The sequence below is a fragment of the Carcharodon carcharias genome (assembly GCF_017639515.1).
Source record: "Carcharodon carcharias isolate sCarCar2 chromosome 29 unlocalized genomic scaffold, sCarCar2.pri SUPER_29_unloc_25, whole genome shotgun sequence".
Taxonomy (NCBI): domain Eukaryota; kingdom Metazoa; phylum Chordata; class Chondrichthyes; order Lamniformes; family Lamnidae; genus Carcharodon; species Carcharodon carcharias.
This window is the reverse complement of record NW_024470671.1, coordinates 103,360-125,000: the sequence shown is the minus strand read 5'-3', so window position 1 is coordinate 125,000 and position 21,641 is coordinate 103,360. Positions and strand designations below refer to the sequence as shown.

General features: G+C 45.2%; 2 protein-coding genes across 2 annotated transcripts in view; both read left to right on the top strand.

The window, feature by feature from the left end:
- The window catches only part of LOC121274074 (myeloid cell surface antigen CD33-like), an 18,085-nt gene extending 8,864 nt beyond the window's left edge, over positions 1–9,221 (top strand). The window contains exons 5-6 of the mRNA XM_041181220.1: positions 7,383–7,464; positions 8,711–9,221. Of these exons, the coding sequence (XP_041037154.1) occupies positions 7,383–7,464; positions 8,711–8,959 (331 nt within the window). The 3' untranslated portion in view covers positions 8,960–9,221. The remainder of the gene's footprint in view (positions 1–7,382; positions 7,465–8,710) is intronic.
- A 3,222-nt stretch (positions 9,222–12,443) lies between these two features.
- LOC121274073 (sialic acid-binding Ig-like lectin 9) overlaps positions 12,444–21,641 on the top strand; it is a 74,245-nt gene continuing 65,047 nt past the window's right edge. The window contains exons 1-2 of the mRNA XM_041181219.1: positions 12,444–12,593; positions 15,155–15,239. Of these exons, the coding sequence (XP_041037153.1) occupies positions 12,444–12,593; positions 15,155–15,239 (235 nt within the window). The remainder of the gene's footprint in view (positions 12,594–15,154; positions 15,240–21,641) is intronic.

Genomic DNA, 21,641 nt, shown 5'->3' with positions numbered 1-21,641 from the left:
CAGAGGGAAACTTTAAACAACTGTCATAACCTATATTTCCCAGTGGAATGTTTGAGATGCAGCTCTAAATTCAGGAATAAGACCACCAGTTCTCGAGATGGGTTTATATCAAACTACATGAGACATTTATTAATTTACACAAGTTAAACATATGCACATGACTACAAACTAGTATTATCATAACTTTTTAACAAATTCCCAAACTAATCTCCTCTAAGACAACCCATAGAATTTAAGCAGATTCCAGGCAAAGCATTTTCACCTCACAAATTCCAAATGAGGTTCCTTTCACTTTGGTTCCTTTGCAGACAGGTGTAGGCTTACAGCCTCTGCTCTGCACACACAAAACTGCTCAAGTTATACCCAGCACTTCTCTTTGAATGTAAATTCTCATTGTATCAGCAGGACCTTTCATAGCATCAATTTTATTAGTAATATAAACGTTGATTGGTTTAAATTTAACTCCCAGACATTGAATGCTCTATTTAAGAATGCAAGTTGCCTTTTTACCTCCCTATTTACATCTCAAAATTACCTTATATCAAAGCACCCAGACTGGCTGGCTTTAATCCAATTAAAACACACACAGACACATCCACAGACTAAACCTGTATTTTAACAAAAATAATTTCCAATAACATGATATTCATTAATCACATCATGACAGTCTCTCTCTCTATCCCTACCTCCCTTTCTCTCTCTCTCTCTCTCTCTCTCTCTCTCTCTCATCCTGTCGCTGATTACTAGGTTCATGTTAATGAGGTGACAGCGATAGGGAGGTTTGTAGGGGCTGGAGGAGGTTACAAAGAAAGGGAGGGTTGTAGGGGCTGGAGGAGTTTACAGAGATAGGGAGGGTTGTAGGGACTGGAGGAGGTTACAGAGATAGGGAGGGTTGTAGGGGCTGGAGGTGTTTACAGAGATAGGGAATGCTGTAGGGCCTGGAGGTATTTTAAAATTAATATGTTGCTAACCAGGAGCCAATGCTGGTCAGCGAGCACCAGAGATGATAGGTGTGTGGGACTCAGTGCGAGTTAAGGCACAGGCAGCAGAGGTTCGGATGACCTCAAGTTTACGGAGGGTAGTACGTGGGAGAACAGTCAGGGATTTGTGGGAATAGCCGCATCTGGGGGCAATGCTGGATTGGATGAGGGTTTCAGCAGTAGATGAGATGAGATGAGACGGGGTCAGGGTGAAGCTGGGCAATAGTGCGGAGGTGGAAAAAGGGAGTGCAACACTGTTGGAGGGTCAGTAATGAGGGAGTGCTCCACTGTCAGAGGGTAAGTATTGAGGGAGTGCTGCACTGATGGAGGGTCAGTATAGAGGGAGTGCTGCACTGTCAGAGGGTCAGGGCTAAGGGAGTGCTGCCCTGTTGGAGCGTCAGTATTGAGTGATTGCTGCACTGTCAGAGAGTCAGTGCTACGGGATTGCCGCACTGTTGGCGGTTCAGTACTGAGGGTGCACTGCTCTGTCGGAGGGTCAGTTCCGAGGGAGTGCTGCACTGTCAGAGGGTCAGTGCTAAGGAAGTGCTGCACTGTTGGGGGGTCAGTACTGAGGGAGTGCTGCACTGTCAGAGGGTCAGTGCTAAGGAAGTGCTGCACTGTTGGAGGGTCAGTACTGAGGTAGTGCGAGACTGACAGAGGGTCAGTAATGAGGAAGTGTGAGACTGACAGAGGGTCACTATTGAGGATGTGCTGCACAGTCGGGAGGGTCAGTACTGAGGGAGTGCTGCACTGTTGGAGGGTCAGTACTGAGGGAGTGCTGCACTGTCGGAGGGTCAGTACTGAGGGAGTGCTGCAATGTCGGAGGGTCAGTACTGAGGTAGTGCGAGACTGACAGAGAGTCAGTAATGAGGGAGTGTGAGACTGACAGAGGGTCAGTAATGAGGGAGTGCGAGACTGACAGAGGGTCAGTAATGAGGGAGTTTGAGACTGACAGAGGGTCAGTAATGAGGGAGTGCTGCACAGTCGGGGGGGTCAGTACTGAGGGAGTGCTGCACTGTCAGAGGGTCAGTACTGAGGGAGTGCTGCACTGCCATAGGTGGTTTCTTTCAGATGACACGAGAGAGAGGGTTAAACCCACTGAGACACGACTGACACTAACGAGGCTGCACAATAATTTAACCCTATCAGTGCCAGTAAATGATGTGAGGATATCTTCTGTTTCCATCTCTCTCTAGGGTAAACAGAACGTGCTGATTACTGAGCCCCGGAACACAACCAGAGACACAACTAGTGAGGAGGAGACCCCAGCTCCCCGGGGTCTCTCAGATGGTGCAGTGCGAGGCGATGCTGGACATTGGCACACCGACAATCCCGACGCTCTTCTCTACGCCAGTCCCCAAGTTTTGAGGGTGCCCAGTGGTGATGGGTCTGTCCACAGGGAAGAGGAGACGGAATACGCACAGATCAGGTTCGAGCATAACTGAATGAGAAATGGGGAGTGGGAGTGAGGAGTTGTGGGGGTGAGGGTAGGGATTGAGATTCCTGGGAACAGGAAACAACCCACTGGGGGAGAGGGGCAGAGAGGGAGGAAGGGATGGAATTGGGCTACGGTTGGTGTGGTTTGGAATGAAATGCTTCTCCAGAGAGGACTGGATGCTGAGCCATTGGGGACAGAGATTCACTGTCTCTCTCTCTCTCTCTCTCTCTCTCCCTCTCTCTCTCTCTCTCTCTCCCTCCCTCTCTCTGTCTTTCTTTCTGTGTCTGTCTCTCATTCACTATCTCCAGCTCCTCCTTTAAGATACCCATTAATAACTGACTTTGTTGACTCAGCTGTTGGTCTCCAGTCCCTAATATCTCCTCATGTGCCTCAGAGCCAGGTGAAGATGTGACTAACAATCCCCGAATGAGCCTTGGGACATTTTGCTACATTGAAGGTGCTATATAAATGCAAGTTGTTGTAGTAAATTTTATCTGCTTCGATTAAGAATGAACCACAAAGGCTCCTTCAACAGGGCATGTGTGCAGGAGATCACAATAAATACAATGAGCTGTGAGATTTTTAAATCTTTCATCGAATGTGGCTGTTACTGGTGATGTCAGCATTAATGCCCATCCCTAATTGCCCCTTGAGAAGGGGGTGGTGAGCTGCCTTCTTGACCCGCTGCAGTCCATGTGGTGTAGGTACACCCACAGTGCTGTTAGGGAGGGAGTTTTAGGAGTTTGACCCAGCGACAGTGAAGGAACAGTGATATATTTCCAAGTCAGGATGGTGAGTGACTTAGAGGGGAACTTCCAGGTGGTGGTGTTCCCATGTGTCTGCTGCCCTTGTCCTTCTAGATGGTAGAGGTCGTGGGTTTGGAAGGTGCTGTTGAAGGAGCCTTGCTGAGTTGCTGCAGTGCATCTTGTAGATGGTACACACACTGCTGCCACTGTGTGTTCATGGTGGAGGGAGTGAATGTTTAATGTGGTCGATGGGGTCTGCATCAATAGAGCTGCTTTGTCCTGGATGGTGTCGAGCTTCTTGATTCTGTGCTTTGTGCAGAATTGATTGAAAGAGACAGTCCAGTTGTTGGTGTAAGGTTACAGTGGGCTTTGTGTCTGTGCTGCACTGACTCTTTGCTATATGATAACCACAGTGTGATATTGTGTTAATGCAGGAGAAAGACAGTGATGGAGGAGAGGGTTTCAGGGACCAGTGACATTGCATTGACCCCCAGTCGACTCTCTGTGAAGCACCAGGTACAGGAACTGTTTACACTCACTCCAAAGCTTCAATCTCAGTGTGTAGACAACACATGTCCCAGATTCCCAGCCCAGTTACCCACTGATTTGTACCTGTGGAGTCAGCAATGGTTCAGTATTGTGCTGTCTCTCTGTTATGACACAGCAACTGGTAAAGGCTGTTGTTCAAAATCCCAGAGGGAAACTTTAAACAACTGTCATAACCTATATTTCCCAGTGGAATGTTTGAGATGCAGCTCTAAATTCAGGAATAAGACCACCAGTTCTCGAGATGGGTTTATATCAAACTACATGAGACATTTATTAATTTACACAAGTTAAACATATGCACATGACTACAAACTAGTATTATCATAACTTTTTAACAAATTCCCAAACTAATCTCCTCTAAGACAACCCATAGACTTTAAGCAGATTCCAGGCAAAGCATTTTCACCTCACAAATTCCAAATGAGGTTCCTTTCACTTTGGTTCCTTTGCAGACAGGTGTAGGCTTACAGCCTCTGCTCTGCACACACAAAACTGCTCAAGTTATACCCAGCACTTCTCTTTGAATGTAAATTCTCATTGTATCAGCAGGACCTTTCATAGCATCAATTTTATTAGTAATATAAACGTTGATTGGTTTAAATTTAACTCCCAGACATTGAATGCTCTATTTAAGAATGCAAGTTGCCTTTTTACCTCCCTATTTACATCTCAAAATTACCTTATATCAAAGCACCCAGACTGGCTGGCTTTAATCCAATTAAAACACACACAGACACATCCACAGACTAAACCTGTATTTTAACAAAAATAATTTCCAATAACATGATATTCATTAATCACATCATGACAGTCTCTCTCTCTATCCCTACCTCCCTTTCTCTCTCTCTCTCTCTCTCTCTCTCTCTCATCCTGTCGCTGATTACTAGGTTCATGTTAATGAGGTGACAGCGATAGGGAGGTTTGTAGGGGCTGGAGGAGGTTACAAAGAAAGGGAGGGTTGTAGGGGCTGGAGGAGTTTACAGAGATAGGGAGGGTTGTAGGGACTGGAGGAGGTTACAGAGATAGGGAGGGTTGTAGGGGCTGGAGGTGTTTACAGAGATAGGGAATGCTGTAGGGCCTGGAGGAATTTTAAAATTAATATGTTGCTAACCAGGAGCCAATGCTGGTCAGCGAGCACCAGAGATGATAGGTGTGTGGGACTCAGTGCGAGTTAAGGCACAGGCAGCAGAGGTTCGGATGACCTCAAGTTTACGGAGGGTAGTACGTGGGAGAACAGTCAGGGATTTGTGGGAATAGCCGCATCTGGGGGCAATGCTGGATTGGATGAGGGTTTCAGCAGTAGATGAGATGAGATGAGACGGGGTCAGGGTGAAGCTGGGCAATAGTGCGGAGGTGGAAAAAGGGAGTGCAACACTGTTGGAGGGTCAGTAATGAGGGAGTGCTCCACTGTCAGAGGGTAAGTATTGAGGGAGTGCTGCACTGATGGAGGGTCAGTATAGAGGGAGTGCTGCACTGTCAGAGGGTCAGGGCTAAGGGAGTGCTGCACTGTTGGAGGGTCAGTATTGAGTGATTGCTGCACTGTCAGAGAGTCAGTGCTACGGGATTGCCGCACTGTTGGCGGTTCAGTACTGAGGGTGCACTGCTCTGTCGGAGGGTCAGTTCCGAGGGAGTGCTGCACTGTCAGAGGGTCAGTGCTAAGGAAGTGCTGCACTGTTGGACGGTCAGTACTGAGGGAGTGCTGCACTGTCAGAGGGTCAGTACTGAGAGAGTGCTGCACTGTCGGAAGGTCAGTACTGAGGTAGTGCGAGACTGACAGAGGGTCAGTAATGAGGAAGTGTGAGACTGACAGAGGGTCACTATTGAGGATGTGCTGCACAGTCGGGGGGGGTCAGTACTGAGGGAGTGCTGCACTGTCGGAGGGTCAGTACTGAGGGAGTGCTGCACTGTCGGAGGGTCAGTACTGAGGGAGTGCTGCACTGTCGGAGGGTCAGTACTGAGGGAGTACGAGACTGACAGAGGGCCAGTAATGAGGGAGTGTGAGACTGACAGAGGGTCATTATTGAGGATGTGCTGCACCGTCGGGGGGGGTCAGTACTGAGGGAGTGCTGCACTGTCGGAGGGTCAGTACTGAGGGAGTGCTGCACTGCCATAGGTAGTTTCTTTCAGATGACATGAGAGAGAGGGTTAAACCCACTGAGACAAGACTGACACTAACGATGCTGCACAATAATTTAACCCTATCAGTGCCAGTAAATGATGTGAGGATGTCTTCTGTTTCCATTTCTCTGTAGGGTAAACAGAACGTGCTGATTACTGAGCCCCGGAACACAACCAGAGACACAACTGGTGAGGAGGCGACCCCAGCTCCCCGGGGTCTCTCTGAAGGTGCAGCGCGAGGCGATGCTGGACATTGGCACACCAACAATCCCGACGCTCTTCTCTACGCCAGTCCCCAAGTTTTGAGGGTGTCCAGTGGTGATGGGACTGTCCACAGGGAAGAGGAGACGGAATACGCACAGATCAGGTTCGAGCATAACTGAATGAGAAATGGGGAGTGGGAGTGAGGAGGTGTGGGGGTGGGGGTAGGGATTGAGATTCCTGGGAACAGGAAACAACCCACTGGGGGAGAGGGGCAGAGAGGGAGGAAGGGATGGAATTGGGCTGCGGTTGGTGTGGTTTGGAATGAAATGCTTCTCCAGAGAGGACTGGATGCTGAGCCATTGGGACAGAGATTCACTGTCTCTCTCTCTCTCTCTCTCTCTCTCTGTCTCTCTCTCTCTCTCCCTCCCTGTCTCTGTCTTTCTTTCTGTGTCTGTCTCTCATTCTCTATCTCCAGCTCCTCCTTTAAGATGCCCGTTAATAACTGACTTTGTTGACTCAGCTGTTGGTCTCCTGTCCCTAATATCTCCTCATGTGCCTCAGAGTCAGGTGAAGATGTGACTAACAATCCCCGGATGAGCCTTGGGACATTTTGCTACATTGAAGGTGCTATATAAATGCAAGTTGTTGTAGTAAATTTTATCTGCTTCGATTAAGAATGAACCACAAAGGCTCCTTCAACAGGGCATGTGTGCAGGAGATCACAATAAATACAATGAGCTGTGAGATTTTTAAATCTTTCATCGAATGTGGCTGTTACTGGTGATGTCAGCATTAATGCCCATCCCTAATTGCCCCTTGAGAAGGGGGTGGTGAGCTGCCTTCTTGACCCACTGCAGTCCATGTGGTGTAGGTACACCCACAGTGCTGTTAGAGAGGGAGTTACAGGAGTTTGACCCAGCGACAGTGAAGGAACAGTGATATATTTCCAAGTCAGGATGGTGAGTGACTTGGAGGGGAACTTCCAGGTGGTGGTGTTCCCATGTGTCTGCTGCCCTTGTCCTTCTAGATGGTAGAGGTCGTGGGTTTGGAAGGTGCTGTTGAAGGAGCCTTGCTGAGTTGCTGCAGTGCATCTTGTAGATGGTACACACACTGCTGCCACTGTGTGTTCGTGGTGGATGGAGTGAATGTTTAATGTGGTCGATGGGATGTAGATCATTCGAGCTGCTTTGTCCTGGATGGTGTCAAGCTTCTTGATTCTGTGCTTTGTGCAGAAGTGATTTAAAGAACCAGTCCAGTCATTGGTGTAAGGTTACAGTGGGCTCTGTGTCTGTGCTGCACTGACTCTCTGCTATATGATAACCACAGTGTGATATTGTGTTATTGCAGGAGAAAGAAAGCGACGCAGGAGAGAGTTTCAGGGACCAGAGACATTGCATTGACCCCCAGTCCACTCTCTGTGAAGCACCAGGTACAGGAACTGTTTACATTCACTCCAAAGGTTCAATCTCAGTGTGTAGACAACGCGTGTCCCAGATTCCCAGCCCAGTTACCCACTGATTTGTACCTGTGGAGTCAACAATGTTTCAGTATCGTGCTGTCTTTCTGTTATGACACAGCAACTGGTAAAGGCTGTTGTTTAAAATCCCAGAGGGAAACTTTAAACAACTGTCATAACCTATATTTCCCAGTGGAATGTTTGAGATGCAGCTCTAAATTCAGGAATAAGACCACCAGTTCTCGAGATGGTTTTATATCAAACTACATGAGACATTTATTAATTTACACAAGTTAAACATATGCACATGTCTACAAACTAGTATTATCATAACTTTTTAACAAATTCCCAAACTAATCTCCTCTAAGACAACCCATAGACTTTAAGCAGATTCCAGGCAAAGCATTTTCACCTCACAAATTCCAAATGAGGTTCCTTTCACTTTGGTTCCTTTGCAGACAGATGTAGGCTTACAGCTGCTTTGATGTTACAAGCCTCTGCTCTGCACACACAAAACTGCTCAAGTTATACCCAGCGCCTCTCTTTGAATATAAATTCGCATTGTAGCATCAGGACCTTTGAACTCCACCTCTTCTAACAATAAATCCTTTGTCATAGTATCAATTTTATTAGTAAAATAAACATTGATTAGTTTACGAATTCACTCCCAGGCTTTGAATGCTCCATTTAAAAATGCAATTTGCCTCTTTACCTCTTTGTTTACATCTCAAAACTACTATACATCAAAGTACCTAGACTGGCCAGCTTTAATCCAATTAAAACACACACAGACACACCCACAGACTAAACCTCTGTTTAAAAAGACAATTTCCAATTACAATACATACATTAATAAATTCATAACCTTGCTCTCTCTTTCTCTCTCTATCTCTCTCTTTCTGATCATGTCTCTGATTACAAGATTCATGTTATTGAGCCTCACACCAGGCACCTGAGTGCAGAATCTAAGCCAGCACTCGCCAGAGACATTTCAGAGGGATTGCGAGACTGAAAAGTGTCAGTACTGAGGGAGAGCTGCACTGTCGGAGGGTCAGTACTGAGGGAGTGCTGCATTGCCATAGGTGGTTACTTTTATATGATATCCGAGAAATTTAAACCCACTGAGACACGACTGACACTAACGAGGCTGCACAATAATTTAACCCTATCAGTGCCAGTAAATGATGTGAGGATGTCTTCTGTTTCCATTTCTCTGTAGGGTAAACAGAACGTGCTGATTACTGAGCCCCGAAACACAACCAGAGACACAACTAGAGACGGGGAGAACCCAGCTCCCCGGGATCTCTCTGAAGGTGCAGTTGGAGGCGATGCTGGACATGGGAACCCCGACAATCCTGACGACTTTCTCTACGCCAATCCCCAAGTCTTCAGGGTGCCCAGTGGTGATGGGACTGTCCACAGGGAAGAGGAGACGGAATACGCACAGATCAGATTCAAGCGAAACTGAGTGTGAAACGGGAAGAGGGGGTGAGGAGGTTTGTGGGTGGGGGCAGGGATTATGATTCCTTGGAACATGAGACAACCCACTGGGGGAGAGGGGGAGAGAGGGAGGAAGGGACTGAATGGGTCTGTGGTTGGTGTGGTTTGGAATGAAATGTTTTCCCAGTGACGACTTGATGCTGAGTCATTGGGGACAGAGATTCAGTGTCTCTCTCTCTCTCTCACTGTCTCTCTATCTCTCTCTCCTTCTCTGTTTCTCTCTCTCTGTCTCTCTCCCTCTGCTTCTCTGTCTATCTCGTTCTCTCTCTCTGTCTCTCTATCTCTCTTTCCTTCTCTGTCTCTCTAACTCTCTCTGTCTCTCTCCCTCTGCTTCTCTGTCTATCTCTCTCTCTCTCCTCCTTTAACATGGTCCTTATTAACTGGCTTTGTTAACTCAGCTTTTGATCACCTTTCCCTAATAACTCATTATGTGTCTCAGAGATGGATTTATATGTGGTTAACAATCCCCTGAAGAGCTTTGGGACAGTTTGCTACATTAAGTGTGCTATATAAATGCAAGTTGTTGTAGTAACTTTAATTTGCCTCGATTCAGAATGGAAACACGGAGAATCCTTCGACAGGGCGTGTGTGCAACAGGCTTGCAATAAATGCATTGCACAGCAACAACTAAGCATGTCCTTTGATGCTGATGCATCCCAGTCCAGCTGTGTGGACACATCACAACCGAGGGACAGCCTGACTGCATGCAGCCAACATGGCCGAATAGTAATTAGCAGAAATGTGACGTCTCTCAACTTTGTTAACATTTCACAAAGTGCTTTCTGAATTCTGCAACTTGTTTATTCTGTGATAGGTTACAAGAAGCTTTTGCATTTTCTATAATATTACATTTATTGTCACAAGGGATTGAAATGCCCAGACAACTCTGTACAGATATTTTTTTATTAAACATCTTACTCTGGGACATCCTTCCTGCTCCAATCTGTTAATTCATGTCTTTGCATTTCCCCAAAAAATTATGTAAATTCCTGTTGGACACAAAATTTCCCACGTAAACATGTCACACTGTACTTAGACTTTCTTACCACTGGTGGTGCTGTAAAAACACACCAATTTCCTTCTCAGAGATTGCAGTATATCTCCCAGTTATCCTTACGATGTTATTAAGATACAGGGAATGGGGACAATCTTCACAATGTGGTTATGATGTTGTTAAGACAGAGAGCTGGTGAAACCACTTCCCCCCCTCCATAGGCAGCATCAATTCTGGCTGTGAGACCCCCACACCCATCCCACGCCCCCTGTTCATTTCTCCATCCCTGCTCTAACTTAGCGCTTTTACACATGAAGGGCGGGGCCCACAGGAAAGTGTGGAAGGGCTGCCCATCGCAGCTGGAACAAGGATCCTGGTGGGTCTCCCAGGATAGAATGGTGGAGTGGGGGAGGGGGAGCAGTGGGGTCAATATCCACACCCTCCCGAACACCCCCATCACTGTCACTACCAAGAGGGAACATCAGTCATGAGACAGAGGCCAGAGTGAGACCAACTGAGACAAACTGAGACTGAAACCAGCATCAACCAGTGTCCCAGCAAATAAGGTCAGAGTAGGGGAAATGGGGAAAAGACAGAAAGGTTCTTAATCTGAATGCAAGCAAGAGAGAATCTAACCATCTCCCCTTGACATTCAATGGCAGCACCATCACTGAATCCCCGAATATCAACAGCCTGGGGGTTACCATTGACAAGAATCTGAACTGGGTCAGCCACATAAACATTGTGGCTATAAGAGCAGCTCAGAGGCTGGGAATCCTGCGGTGAGTAACTCACCTCCTGACTCCTCAAATCCTGTCCATCACCGACATAGCACAAGGCAGGAGTGTGAATGGAATACTCTCCACTTGCCTGGATGAGTGCAGCTCCAACAACACTCAAGAAGCTCGACACCACCCTGGACAAAGCAGCCCACATGATTGTCTCCCCCTCAACCACAGCAAACACTCACTCCCTCCATCGTCAATGCACTGTGGCAGCAGTGTGTCCCATCTACAATATGAACTTCAGCAACTCAGCAATGTTCCTTCAACAGCAGCTTCCAATCCCACAACCTCTGCCATCGAGAAGGACAAGGGCAGCAGACATAGGGGAACACCACCACCTGGAAGGTCCCCTCCAATCCACACATCATCCTGATTTTGAAATATATCGCCGTTCCTTCACTGCCACTTGGTCAAAATCTTGGACTTCCTTCTCTAACAGCATTGTGGGTGTACCTACACCACATGGACTGCAGAGGTTCAGGAAGGCAGCTCACCACCACCTACTCAAGGTAATTAGGGATGGGCCATAAATGCTGGTCTAGACAGTGATGCCCACTTCCCATGGAAGAATGAATATATAAAACATAAATTTGGAACAGAATGAATGAAGTCATAGCACAAATAGAGATTAATGGGTACGATAAGATGGACACTGAAGGGAGTTGGTTGCAAGGTGACCAAGGTTGGAAATTGAAAATTGAAGGATATTTGGACTTTTTGAAAGGATAGGAAAAATGAAAAGGAGGTGGGGTCGCTCTGTTAATAAAAGATGAGACCTGTAAAATAGTGAGAAATGATCTTGGCTCAGATGTCAAGATGCACATTCAGTTTGTTTGAATATAAGGAATTACAAGGGAAATAAATCACTGCTGGGTTGGTTTGTACTCCCCCTGACAGTAGTTACACTGCAGGGACAGATTTTAAATCAATACATGCGGAGGTTTGTGTGAAAGGCACCACAATAATCATGGGAGTTTTCAATCGTCATATAGATTAGACAAATCAAATTAGCAAATGTAGCTTTCAGCGAGATTTCACAGATTGTATTCAGAACAGTATTTTTGAACAATCCAACATAGAACCAACCAGGGAAGAGGCTGTTTTAGTCCTGGCAATGTTTAATGAGACAAGAATAATTAACATTTCATTGCAAAGGACCCTCAAGGGAAGAGTAATCATACCGTGTTGAAATTTAATATTCAGTTTAGAAACTTGGGTCTTAAACCAGTGTCATAAACTTAACTAAAGGCAATTACCAAGGTTAAAAGCAGAGTCGGCCCAAGTAGAGTGGGACAGCAGGTTAAAGGGGGGGTGTGGTGGGTAGATGAGGAGTAACAGGCATCTAAAGAGATCTTTCAGAAATGCCAATGAAAAATTTTCCAGTAAGAAAGAAAGAATCTGTAAAAAGGATGGAGCATCGGCGGCTAACTCAGGAAGCTAAGGACGGTATCCAATTGTGAGATAAAGCCGGCAATGTTGGGATGCTTAGTGAAAGGCTAGAGATTGGGAAAATTTGAGAAACCAGAAAAGTGAGGGAAGAAATATAAGGAGGCAGAAATGATGAGTAAACTAGCAAGAACCATAAACAATGACAGTGAGATGTTGTACATTAAGATAAGAGAGAAGCTACAGTAATAATGGGACACATAGAAAATCAGACTAGGGGATTAATAATGGGAAACAAGAAAATGACAGAGACTTTCAACAAGAATTTTGTGTCTGTCTTCACAGTAAAAATCTCTAAAACCATCCCAATAACAGGAGAAAGTCAACGTGCTACAAGGAGGGAGGAACATAAAACAATCACTATCACCAGAGAAAAAGTATTAAGAAAACTAATGAGACAAATGCTGACAAGTCCCATGGAGCAGATTGCCTGAATGTGAGGGTCTGAAAGGAAATGGCTGCAGAGACGGTGGATGCATTGGTTGTAATCTTCCAGAATTCCTTAGATTATGGGAAGGTCCCAGCGGATTGGAAAAACATAAATAAAACATCTCTGTTCAATAAAGGGGGGAGGCAGAAAGCAAGAAACTACAGGTCATTGTAATATCGATCATTGGGAGAATACCAGAATTCATTATGAAGGAGGGAGCAGCAGGACATTTAGAAAACCATAATTCAATCAGACAGAGTCAACATGAGTTTGTGAAAGGGATATCATGTTTGAAAAAATTTTTAGATTTCCTCTAGGATGTAACAAGTGGATTGGATAAAGGGGAACCTGTAGATGTGGTGTATTTGGGACTATGACACAGCCAATGGTAAAGGCTGAGTTGTTCAAATCCCAGAGGGAAAATTGAAACAACTGTCATAACCCAATTTTGCTGTTTGTAATTTCGAGATGAAGACTTTGAATTCAGTAGGAATAAGACCACCGAGGATTGTGGGTTTTTTATATAAAACTAAATAAACCATTTATTAATTTAACAACAAATTTAACACATACACATTGGCTACAAATAACTACTATAATAACTTTTTAACAAATCCCCCAATTAATCACCCCCACGTAAATCTCTACTAAGGCAACAATGAACCATTGACATATGGCACCACCCCCTGCCCACGCAAAAGATGCAACACCTGCCCCTTCACTTCCTCTCTCCTCACCGTCCAAGGACCCAAACACTCCTTTCAAATGAAGCAACATTTCACTTGCATTTCCCCCAACTTAGTCTACTGCATTCGTTGCTCCCAACGTGGTCTCCTCCACATTGGAGAGACCAAGCGTAAACTGGGCGACCGCTTTGCAGAACACCTGCGGTCTGTCCGCAAGAATGACCCAAACCTCCCTGTCGCTTGCCATTTTGACACTCCACCCTGCTCTCTTGCTCACATGTCTGTCCTTGGCTTGCTGCATTGTTCCAGTGAAGCCCAACGCAAACTGGAGGAACAACACCTCATCTTCCGACTAGGGACTTTACAGCCTTCCGGACTGAATATTGAATTCAACAACTTTAGGTCGTGAGCTCCCTCCCCCATCCCCACCCCTTTCTGTTTCCCCCTTTCTTTTTTTCCCAATAAATTATAAAGATTTTCCTTTTCCCACCTATTTCCATTATAAAAAAAAACCCACTAGAGCTATACCTTGAGTGCCCTACCATCCATTCTTAATTAGCACATTCGTTTAGATAATATCACCAACTTTAACTTTAACACCTATGTGTTCTATTGTACTATTGTCATTGACATCTTTTGATGACCTGCTTCTATCACTACATGTTTGTCCCTACAAACACACCACCCCCCTCCACCTCTCTCTCTCTCTATCTCTCTGCCCCCCACACACACACCTTAAACCAGCTTATATTTCAACACTTTCTTGGACTCGAACTCAAGTTCTGTCGAAGGGTCATGAGGACTCGAAACGTCAACTCTTTTCTTCTCCGCCGATGCTGCCAGACCTGCTGAGTTTTTCCAGGTAATACTGTTTTTTTTTGACATAATATAGACACCAGGCAAAGCACATTTGACATTACGAATTCCAAATGAGGTTCCTTTGCAAGTTGGTTGGAGGCTACAGGCTGGTTCGGTCTGAAATGCTCCTGCCTCACACACACAAACTCCTTCCTTATTATAGCAAACTCCTTCCTTTATATTCAACAATTGCAAATGAACACTTTACTGTTCTCCTCACAATTCACCCAATTAACATCTCAAAACTACTAAACATCAAAGCACACAGACCAGCTGGCTTTAATCCAATTAAGACACACCCAGACACACACCTATACATGGACCACCACTAGAATTCTATTTTAGATAATAATTTCCAAGCACATTTTACACACAAATATCTCTTCATGACATTGGATTTCCAAAAGGCATTCGATAAGGTGCCACATCAAAGGAGACTGCACAGGGTGAAATTGGATGGTGTTGGGGGGGATATATTAATATGGATAGAGGACGGGCTAACTGACAGGAAACAGAGAGCCAGGATAAATGGGTGAATTTCAGCTTGGTAAACTGTAACTAGTGGAGAGCCACAGGGATCAGTGCTGAGGCCTCAACTATTCACAATCTACATTAGTGACTTGGATGCAGAGACTGACTGTACTGTAGGCAGATGTTCTGACTGTGTGGTGAAGATAGGTAGGAAATATATAAGCTGGGCAGGAAAGCAAGTTTTGAGGAGGACACAAAGAGACTGCAGAGGGAGATAAATAGTTTCAGTGAGGGGACAAAAAAATGAGTGGATGGAATATAAGGAATGTAAATGTCAGGGGGTCCAGCTGATCCTACTTGTTCTGTTCTTATATCCTTATACAGACACAGGGTTTACTGACAGTGCACAGCAAAGTGCTGTTCTCTCACTTTGTTCCAACTTCCTCATTTTGACTCACAGTGACACATCAGCCTTTTCTAATTAAATACACAGAGGGACCAGCACAGGAAGAGGTCATTCAGCCCAAGCAGAGCGTGTGGGCAGTTCCTCCCCAGGCGAGCAGTCGGACAGGTCCTGGGTAAGTAACGGAACGATTGGAATTCACGTCCACGACCAACACCGTCCTTTGTTGATGTTGTGACTTTATAAAGACAGATTCCAATGATTGATGCCTTTGAAAGATTGCTACTGATTATTGAGATCTGGGTGTGAGTCTCAAGTCTGTCATACAGAACAGCTTTCTAGCTCAAGGGACATGAGCTTGGGGACGTCCTGAGGTGTTGAAAGCGGCGATAGAAATGCAAGACCTTCATTGTTTTTCTTTCTGAAAGCCTTGTAACTCTCTGCAGAGCACCTATCATCCCACAGAGAATCAAGTTTGCCTGTGAAGATATTGTCTAAAAGCAGTTCTGATCTCTCGAGAGCATTCGGACAAGAGGTGAAGTCTCATTAATTCCTTTCTCTTTCAGAACTTCACAGTTAGAAGCTGAGGAAATATCTTGGAGTGGAAAATGATCGGGAAATCTTACTTCCTCCTGTCACTTCTCCAAGGTAACACCATCGTCAGCTCGGACAGATTTATGGTTAATAGTCTTTGTAAAAGATCATTCATATTGAGCTCTGATAGGGAACTGATTCACCAGTGAGCCAGTGTACAAACTCACACCAAGTCCCATTCACCCATCACCCCTGTGCTCACTGATATACACTGAATCCCTGTCTGACAGCAGAATTGGAGGAGACCAGAGGTCTTGGAGGGTTGTAGGGGCTGGAGGAGTTTACAGGGATAGGCAGGGTTGTAGCAGCGAGAGCAGAATCTTAAAATTCAGGTGCTGTCGGACGTTGGTCAGTGATCGATGGGGATTGATGGGTTGAGTAGAGAAGCACGGATAAAAACTGGGGGATGAAGACTATCCTAATGTGAGGTCTCCGATAGCAATGGCCTGAAATTTGTGTCCTTTGCTGCCTTTATTCAAAATTGCTGGTGAAGAAAACACAGCAGCTCCTAGAATAGACAGGCTGTTCAGTGTCACACTTCCTGTCCATTCTCACCATGCTAGATACTTCATTAAGGGAACAAGATAACTGAAAGAGAGAAGAAAGGCAAAGCTGTCTGTGTGTAAAGGTGTCAAATATTCTGAGTTATCATGAGTGTCTCCGATCTGCTGCACAGTTTAAATTTCACGGAATCTGGGCACTTTGCAGCTCAGAGAGAGACCATTGGCTCACTGCCTGAAAGGGCGGTGGAAGCAGATTCAACAGGAACTTTCAGAAGGGGAACTGGATAAATGCTTGAAGGGAAATTTGCAGGGATGTGCAAAAGGTGCTGGAGAGGAATTGGGAAAGAGCCAGCACATGCACAATGGGTCAAATGAGCTCCTCCTGTGTTGTATCGTTCGACAATCTGACAATTTAAGACCCTTGTCAGCAAATCTTCAGAATCCTGCTGAATCACAGATGTTTCAGAAGGACAGGGAACACGAGGTTTCTGGTATCAACGCTTCATGTGGGGCCCAGTTCAGTTTGAACAAAAAAAATGACAACAGCATCTTTGAAAGTCATGAACCCACCACAGCGGCAACTCCGACACATGCAGACCTCAGGCTAGAGGCGCTTTGTTAGTATGTTTCACAGTGTCTGCTGGAGTAGGGTCAGTGCTGAGCTTGGGGACAAGTCAGTCTACAATGCTGCATCGGAGACAACAATACAACAATATGGGTTTTGGATCAGAAATAATCCCTTAGACAATGTGGATACAAAGAGATTCCTTTGGCAGTGAGAATCCAAAGAGATTCCTTATTCCATCGGTTTCTAATTGGGGTCCATGATTTTCCAAGCGGTCCTTGGCAGAATCAAATTATCGAGCAATAGTGTGTAAAATACCGGAGAGAACGAGAAAGGTGGGATAAATGGAAAACTGTTCACTCTGTTTACACTAATGGGAGTTAGTCTCAGTAATGGAGACCATGAAACTATCATCGATTGTCATACACACCCATCTGGTTCACTAATGGCCTTTAGGGAAGGAAATCTGCTGTCTATATCTGGTCTGGCCTACATGTGACTCCAGACTCATAGCAACGTTGTTCCTCTGAAATGTCCGAGCAAACCATCCAGTTCTCACCATGCTAGAATCTTCAATAAGGGAGTAAGATAACTGAAAGAGAGAAAGAAGCCAAAGCTGCCCATGTGGATAGATGTCAAATATCCTGAGTTATCATGATTGTCTCTACTCTGCTATAGAGTTTATGTCAAGGGACATTAGAGATGGGCAGCAAATGCTGGCCTTGGCAGCGACGCCCACACCCCATGAATGAATAATTTTTAAAAATCTTATTACTTGGAAGGTGCAAGTGCAGGTTGTTATGATCCTTGAGCAGACTCTCTCAGCACTGACCCTATTCCAGCAGAGACTGTGAAACACACTAACAAAGCACCTCTAGCCTGAGCTCTGCACGTGTCGGAGGTGCCGCTGTGTTGGGTTCATGACTTTCAAAGATGGTGTTGTTTATTTGTTCAAACTGACCTGGGCACCGCATGAAACGCTGATACCAGAAACCTCTTGTTCCCTGTCCTTCTGAAATATCCATGACTTCAGCAGGATTCTGAAGAGTTGCTGATGGAGGAACAGGCACCCAATTTTTTTTGGTAATTTACAGTTAGGAACCAATAATATTTTGTTTCAAGTAGATGAGGTTTGAGATTTAAGACACTTGCGAAGAGAATAAAGCTACAAGATTCCATGGCTTTTAAACAAACAAAAATAAACTTTACTGCACCAGCTCAGAAAGATAAAATAATTTACAATATCCACCTTATACCCTAACATGCTGGGTTAATATGAGCTCACGTGAATTAACAGGCAAACTGTGGTCTCATAGCCACACTACTCATTAAATTGTAAACACGACCAAGTTAGAGCCCATGGATTTCACAACAACCCACCCGGACATCAGTGAACACTGTTAGTCAACCAGTCTCAATGAAACTCTGTTTCTCGCATGAGGGATTCCAGTCTTCAACTTCAAAGATCTTGCCTTGGAATTCTCTCCAAAAGTCGCTTCAACTCGGATGGCCTCAGTGACGTTCCACATCACAGGGTTTTCATCTCTTCTCCTGAGGCTCCATTGCCTTGGATTCCCGACTATATACTCAAGCACCACTAGGTTTAGATGAAAGGTTTTGATTGTCTGGGTAGACAGAGAATGTTCCCTCTTGTGGGCAGGAGAATAACTAGAGGCCGAGTGATTGGTGATTTCTTAAACATTGAAGAGGGAATGAACACCAATCAGATTGAATCAGATTAGCCAATCAGCTGTGTTGAAGAGCAGACAGGAATGTTAGGCTAATTAGTGATTCATGACGGTGATAATGGGGGGAGTTCTGAGGGCTCCTAATCCATTGTCCTGTTTTGTAAATCAGCACTGAATGGATCTCAGTTGGTGCGTCTTGTAGACACTGTGTTGGGTGGAAGACTGGCTTCACTAAGGGGAAGCGGTTGCCGAGAGGTATTGTCACTGGGCTAGTATTCCAGAGGCCCAGGGTGATGCTCTGGGGCCGTGGGTGTGAATCCCGTCACGGCAGATGAATGGGATTAAAAAGCCTGGTTCACTGATCTCCTATAGGGAAGGAAATCTGCCACCCTTACCCAGTCTGTCCTACATGTCACTCCAAACCCAAAGCAATGTGTTTGACTCTTAAATGCCTCTGATGGACATGGGATGGGTAATAAATCCCATGAAAGAATAATTTGAAAAAACTAAACAGAGTCCTGAGGACCATGAGCCAATGTAGAATGAACTTGTCCACTCCTGTGTCCAGGATTCTCTTCCATCATTGTGAAACCTTGGGGAGTTCCTTGTGTGTCCTGTAGATGGTCCACACTGCAGCCACTGTGCCCCAGTGATGGAGGGAGTGGATATCAAGTGTAGTGGATCTACAAAACATCCAGTGTTAAATATTGATATTTCTCTCCCCAGTTGGATTGTCACAAGTGTGGAAAGGTGACACTCCACGAGAGGTGACAGCGCAGAAAGGTTCGTGTGAACAGATTCCGTGTCATTACAGTTATCCATCACATTTGGAAAACCAACCGCGAAGTGGAGTCTGGTTTAATAATGAGGAACGAGGAACATCGTCTACAGCCTTTCACTCCAAGGATCACAGTCACGAGTTACCACGGTTCCACCATCGGACCCGGCTGTCTGGAGACCTGAAAGATGGCGACTGTTCCCTGATTATAAACAACATCAGACGGGAAGATGCAGGACCTTATTTTTTCAGAATAGAATTTGACAGCAGGAATAGTTACAGCTACTATCCTGTAACCCAGCTTCACGTTTCTGGTAAGCGCTGTGTTATAATTACTCAACAATTCACATTCAACACTCAATGGGAAATAACACAAACTGTGACGTTTACATATTAACACAAAACACAGCTTATTATAACACACTGTCTGATTCTCAATAACATGGTGATAGCTTCCAGTTCAGTCCTAAAGCAACCTTTAACGCTGACTTTAATATCAATGATTAAATGTATTCCACTCCCATCGATCTCTCTAATCGTGTCTAACAGTCTATCAGGATCATTAAAACAACTCAGTTCTGATATCATCCTTGTAAAAGTGCTTTCTCTTGTGGGACTGTGGTTTCTATTTGAACTGAAGCTTCACGTTATATTTCTCTAAAAGGATCCATTCTCTGTCTGCTAGATTTCACAGATAAACCCATGATATTCCCTGCTGAAATTATTGCAGGAAAGCCTGTGGATGTAAGCTGCACCTTCAACACAACGTGCAATGGAACAGCAGCACCTGTCTTAACCTGGGACACTCCCACTGACGTACCTGGATCAGTCTCAAACACTGTAACTCAGCATGGTGTCACTCTGACCTATACTTCTGTTCTGACCCTGATCCCATCACTCAAACACCACAAACACACTCTCAGCTGCAGAGTGAGATATCCATCAGTTTCATCGGAGCGGACTCTCGTACTAACTGTGCAAGGTAAGAATGGACACTCTTCCATTTACATTAGCTAGAAGGTCTACATAGTACACTGCAAGATCCCACAACTGCATTGTGTTTAACAACAAATCAATAGTCTTTAACTGATACAAATTAACTTCAGACACTGCAGCAGTCCCTGAATCCTGACTCTCCAACACTGCAGCACTCCCTCAGTACTGACCCTATGTCAGTGCAGCACTCCCTCCGTACTGACCCTTCGACAGTGCAGCACCCCCTCAGTACTGAATCTTCGACAGTGCAGCACCCCCTCAGTTCTGACCCTCCGACAGTGCAGCACCCCCTCTGTACTGACCATCTGACAGTGCAGCACTCCCTCAGTACTGACCCACTGACAGTGCAGCACTCCCTCTGTACTGACCCTCCGACAGTGCAGCACTCCCTCAATACTGAACTGAAGTGTCTGCCTGGATTATGGGTTTTGTGGTGAAAGAACCTATATTGATATCAAACCTTTCACATTCTCAGTGTCTTTCAAAGTGCTTCACAGTCAGTGTAAGTTAATTGATGTTTATTTGTTTTTAGATGCACCACAGAATCTCTCAATTAATTCTCTTGATATGATTAATGCTTCATCGATCAATATAATTGAGAGGAATTCTGCAGTGATAATCTGCTCTGTCGACAGCTTTCCAGCTTCTAACCTGACGTGGCGACATCTTAGTGTCCCAATGAACAGAACAAGTTCCAACAATGAGCTGTGGATGGTGATTCCTCACGTTACATCCAGGGATACTGGAGACTATCAGTGTGTGGCAGAGAATGAACATGGAGCAGTGGAGGGGTTCATAACCATCACTGTGGAATGTAAGTGTACACAAACTACAGAATCACACACACACTCACACACACACACACACACACACACACACATACACACACATACACACACACACACTCACACACACACTCACACACACACACACACACACACACATACACACACATACACACACACACACTCACACACACACTCACACACACACACACACACACACATGCACAGACAGACACACATGCGCACCCACACAAATACACATGCGTGCGTGCGCACACAGAGATCCTTGTTGTGCAGAAACATACACACACACAAGCCAAAACACACATACACACACAAAAACATATGGGTTCCCTCTCCTCTCTCAGTGCTACACTGGAGTCTCGGTATCAGCTCCGATTCTGTGTTGAAGGAAGGTAAACTCCAGATCATCAAGACACTGAATTGGATGGAGCAACCTCCTGAACAGTGAATTGTATATTTACCCCTCAGTGCTCCATCGATCAAATAGAATTCATTGCCTTTGAAGCCTTTGGGGACATCCTGAGGATCTGAAAGGGAATTTCCTGCATTCTAGATGGGCACCTCCACTGGTGGGAGAATGTAACTGCAGTGTGACAGTTTACATAGGCAGTGCCCATTGTAAATGTGAAATAAGTTCTTATCCT